The sequence below is a fragment of the Prosopis cineraria genome, unplaced genomic scaffold (assembly GCF_029017545.1).
Source record: "Prosopis cineraria cultivar Desert tree isolate PC_DT_omini unplaced genomic scaffold, ASM2901754v1 PC1216, whole genome shotgun sequence".
NCBI lineage: Eukaryota > Viridiplantae > Streptophyta > Magnoliopsida > Fabales > Fabaceae > Prosopis > Prosopis cineraria.
In genome coordinates, this window is record NW_026556541.1 from 1 (window position 1) to 4,949 (window position 4,949).

The 4,949-nt window shown below is 37.7% G+C and overlaps 1 protein-coding gene across 2 annotated transcripts; it reads right to left on the minus strand.

Annotated features, from left to right (window-relative positions):
* Window positions 1-901: 901 nt before the first annotated feature.
* On the minus strand, window positions 902-4,177 carry LOC129299576 (probable folate-biopterin transporter 8, chloroplastic). 2 transcript variants are annotated; one of them, XM_054938054.1, is made up of 2 exons: window positions 3,257-4,177; window positions 902-2,573 (listed from the first exon to the last, which is right to left on the minus strand). In XM_054938054.1, the coding sequence occupies exons 1-2, from the start codon at window positions 3,741-3,743 to the stop codon at window positions 1,420-1,422; spliced, it is 1,641 nt and encodes a 546-aa protein (XP_054794029.1). In that variant the 5' UTR covers window positions 3,744-4,177; the 3' UTR covers window positions 902-1,419. The 2 variants fall into 2 exon arrangements, with proteins under 2 accessions (XP_054794029.1, XP_054794030.1); XM_054938055.1 differs by having other exon boundaries at window positions 902-2,562; window positions 3,257-3,474.
* Between the last annotated feature and the right edge of the window lie 772 nt (window positions 4,178-4,949).

A 4,949-nucleotide genomic window follows, 5' to 3' on the forward strand; every position in this document is an offset into this window, starting at 1 on the left:
AGGACAGCAGAAAAATTCAGAGAAATGGAAGGAGAGAATTGATACCAGGGAGAGAAAATGAAAGCAGAGAAACAGCAAAAGAAGATCCGAAAATATAGCTGAGAGGATTCATCAGAAGAAAATGCGGAAAATTGCAAAGAGGGAGAAAAAGCTTATGCGGCCTGGTTTTGAAGGTCGCAAGGAAGGTTTCATCAATGAAGTTTCTGGTTAACGTAGCTTTATGAAAGTCAAGCTTGCTGATTTTCGCTAGGTAATGTTTACTTGTTGCTTGATATTTCATGGCTTCTTGTGCCTTGACTAGCATCAATTTCGTTGGTCTTTTCTATATGTTTACCTTGAAACTCCTAGTATTATTATTGAAAAGGGATTACTTCGGGGGAAAGGATGAAAAGGATTAAACAGCAGGTTGCTTCTTAGATTGGTAGGTCAAGGTAGTTATTGGAAATGGAATTTCATTGTATGAATTATTCATTTGTTTAGTGAAAAGATGAATGGCACGATAAATGTCATTTACTAAAAGTAGTAATGAATTAAGGCGATCAAAGCTAAACATGTTTAATAATTTTTAAGCGCTAAAAACAAAATTTAGTCAGATGTTACCAATTGCCATTACTTCAAGAGGCTTGTCACCTTTACTAACCGTTGTTTTCATCAAGTCGTTCTTTCGTTTTCTTGTACCTCTGTTTTAGAAAATCTAAAAGGTTGCGTTTTTGAGAACTCAGGAAGCATGTTTAATTCGATACTAGAAGAGTCAAGACTCTGGTTGCTTGAACTCTACCGCCTTGCACAAGATCGTGACAACTAAAATGCTAAGCAACTTACACGCTCCTCGTATTCATCTCTCTAATTATTATGGTTTTAGAAGTCCTCTGGTTGGCTTGGCCCTTTGCTTTGGAGAGTATTTCTGGAATAAATTAAATCCAGATTAATGAAATAATATGTCATCTCTACATCAATTGAAATAATGTCCGATTTTATGCGTATATTATTCCTAATATTTTCCTCAATGCCGCCGCCGCCGCCTTGAAGCAATGCTCAAAGCATAGAGGTTCATGGATTCTCTTGGATCGATTGTTGACTAAAATAAAAATTTCTGGGTATCCATCCCTCAATGCATTGATGGAAAACCTCGTCAATTATGGACCGTGATTGCTGAGCCTTCCAGAAAAATCAAGAGGCTGAACGTTGAAATCTGAAGATTTTTGAACGTAGTGGTTAGGACCAGTCTCTGCTCCACAATCAAAAGTGATCAGGTGCTGGAAAAAGATCAGAACTATGCAACATGGAGAAAATATCTGATCAGACATGGTTCCCGCCTAATCTTCAGAAGATCGAAAGAGAGAAGCACATACAAAGGAGCCAATTTTCTTTTCATCTCTCCATGATCAGCACGACTGCAGATGTAAAAATGACCTATTTTCACCTCTGTATCTCTGATTCTCTTTCACGGCGATAACCATGTATAGAACTCAGAACAACTTTTCCAACTCTTCTATGTTTTCGAGTTCTTCTATTCATACCTCTTCTCCTTCCCTTCTCAACAGTAGGTTGAGACATGGGTACAGAATGAATCCATCTCAATGGAACTAGAGCTGCGGCGAATTGTATCAGAACTCCCATGGTCAAGCCTGAGTAATCACCAGAAGTAATACCAAGCAGAGAAGCCAATCCAACGCCAAAAAACCCACTCACTATGGATGACAGACATACAGCTGACGCAAAGAAAGACATGAGAGACCCTTGACAACCCTGTGGGCATACGCTTGCAAAAAACACTGAAAAGGGAAGGAGCTTAAACTGTGCCAAAGTTTCTGCAAAACCAGAGTAGCAAAGGGCAAACACTCCATTGGGAATTCCCAGTCTAAGATTTATCTGATTTACTAAAACCAGATCAAGAAGTAGAGATGCAGCATACGAAATTTGCACTATCCCTATCAGCTTTCTCATTGGAACTTTTTTCCAATAACGATCATAGAGAACAGTCGCTGACAGAAGCATCAACTGGCTAATCACTCGAGAGAGACCAATTACTGAAGGATCAAGGTTTAGGTGCTGTGTCTGATAGCAAAAGATAGAGCCTGAAAGTATTGGAACCATGGCAATAGACCCAACAATCCACATGAGAGGGCGGGAAATGCTTTCCTCACTGATTGCTGTGACAAGATTAGAGAATTGATTTCTGATATCTTCCAAGAACGACTTCCAAGAAAAAGTATGACCTGAAATTTGTGGCAAGCCCAGAGATTTCTCTCTTGTGGAGGAAGAAACTGCAAGTTGAAGAGACAGTAAACCAGAGAAGATAAGAAACATGGTGCGGGGCTGCATGTCCTTTAAGAAGCAACCACCAATAAAGTTGCCTAGGATTCCACCTGCAGCTAAAGCCATGAATGCATATGACTGTAAGCCCCCAGTTTTGTGCTTCTGGCCATACTCTGCCACAAGAGCATCCTTAGCCACTTCTGTTATAGATGCTCCCAGATTGCTGAAAAGCACACAAGCAATTAAGTTGGGAAGTACTTCCCTTGCAGCAGGGATCATTGCCAGAGATCCCCAAGACAGGACCTGCAAAAGAACTGAGAAGATTGAACTAAGTATCTTTGATCAAGATGTATATTCTATTTAATATCACGTTCATTCAGGACCACCGTTTTACTTAAATGGAGTTCATGCTGATATAAAGCATACTCTTCCAAGTTATATGGTAAATGCTGAATCGATGCCGTATGTTCCATAAATAAAACTAATTGTGATTACACCATCCGTATCAGAACTATTTGCAAAAACGTACTCGCAAACATCCGAAAAAAACTAATCAAGCCCTCATTTTTTTCACGCATGCTCCTGCTGTCAGTTCAATTTTTATGGCTTCTAGTATTTGCACTCAGTACTGTCATTTCGACTTGAATATCATTCAAGATAAAGGAAAACTAAATGAAACGATATAGGAAAAAAGTTATATATATAAGTCATAAAAATCCACTGTAATTTGTATTCTATCCCAACCCGTATAGTAATTGGTAGCCGCTCTAATTTATAAGAAATTGAAAATTCAAAAGATAATGTCATTAAAATATGAGAATCCCTTCCTGCAATCTCAAGCTATATCAATTGGTTAGTTTCTTATCGGCCTTCTACAACATTGAGGGAAAGTGAAATACACAAGCAAAAGACAAGTCTAAAAAAGTTTCAGTTTGGTGGTAACCATTAACCAAAGAGAAGAAAGCAAAAGACACAGCATGAAGATATGACAGAGTACCTCCAATGACAATATAAGGTATTCTATGAGCTCCGCCAATATAGATGGCATCAGAGAGGATTCCATAGAAGGGCTTGGCCACCATGGGAAGATTACCAGAGTTCTGCACAAGCTGCAATGTGGAGGGATCCAAGTTAAGATTGTTGGCCATGTGAAAGTTGAGAGCTAGCCATGGAAAGCACCGAAAGCCCTGCACCCAATACCCCAACCCACACAAGAGCGACATCTGTCCGCCGCCAACCTGAGGGAATCCCCTCCTCTCATTTTTTTCAGACACCATGTGGCGTTTCTTTCCTTTGTCGACATTCACTTGATTTGGGTTTATAAAGACAGTGGGTTTGTCCATGGCATTAGGATTCTGACGGTGCTGATAACAAAGCAGAGGAGGCTTAGAGCAACGCAAAAAAAGCGGTTTCTTTGGCGACAAAGAGTGTTTCGGGAAAGCTCCCAGAAATGGGCTCTCGCAAGAGATTGCAGGGTAAACCATCGCTTCGCGGTTGGCGATGAGGAATCTGGGGTCAAATATTAAACTCCGTTGCCCACCAGGTGAAGTTGCATAATGAGAAAGAAAGGATACAGGTAAGGGAGGAATCTAGAAGAGTGTAATAGTGGGTATGAGGAAAAATTAAGATAAAAGAAAAAAGAAAAATAGTACAGGAGAGTAGAGAGATGGAGAGAGTTCTTGCGGCTGCGCCTTAGATCTGGCTTTGTTTAGTGCAGTGTGGGGGCAATTTGGCGAGATCCGGAAGGGCCCTCCGAAAGGCAACGAGCCGGCAGCGCGCTCCTAATTCCGAGGAGATGGGGACGCGTGGGGTCGAGACCATGCTGAGCCGTCAGCATTTTCAGGGAATCATCATTCGCAGGACAGAGACCGCCCGGGATTGTCACTTCCGAATGGATGGTTTCGATCCGTTCATCGCTTTTCCACCAGGGCCGACTTCATCTGCCTCTTTATTGGTAGTAGTTTTTTATCCGTTCAATTTTTAAATAGAAACAAATAAATAAAAATAATTATATAAATCTTTTAATTCCTTCTCTTGTTTTTATTATATAACATTTTTAAATCATTTTAAATAAAATTAATTTTTATAATATTATAAAAAATAAGATATGTTTTTATTTTTATTTTTAATTTTAAATTATAATATAATTATATTAAATACATTCGTGTTAATCAATAAAGGATAAAATTAAAAAAGTAGTTTAATTATTAAAATATAAAATATTTTAAATTAAAAATTACTTTTAGAAGGTATTTCCTTTGTCCTTATATATAAAGTATTTTTTAGAAGTTTATTTTATCCTTAAATATAAGTGGCAATGATATTTTTGAGTAACTAGATAATTTTACCCTTGTCTTGAAAAAAGAAATAGATTATTAATTGTATGTTTTTCTTACTACTATCATAATATTAATTATGATATTATTAGGGGTAAAATTAAAAAATTATTGTGTTTTTATATGAGTCCTACTAAATAAAAAATTTTATTGGTATGCAAAATTTGGTTAAAAACACTTTATATATAGGGATGGAGGAAGTATCTTACAAACTGAATTGAAGGGAGTATTTACTACCATATTATATACTATTTAATTTATGGGTTAATAGTCATCTTTGCCTTTAAATTTTACCTGAAGGGTTACTAGGCACATTAAATTCCATTGTGAGGTCATTCTATCCCTTAACTTTAG

What these genes read in the sequence shown, in the direction of transcription:
- LOC129299576 (XM_054938054.1), bottom strand. Translation starts at nt 3,743, where the DNA reads ATGGTTTACCCTGCAATCTCTTGCGAGAGCCCATTTCTGGGAGCTTTC. An exon ending in ACCTTATATTGTCATTGGAG is followed by an intron (nt 2,574 to 3,256) that starts GTACTCTGTCAT and finishes CAATCTTCTCAG; the next exon opens with TTCTTTTGCAGGTCCTGTCT.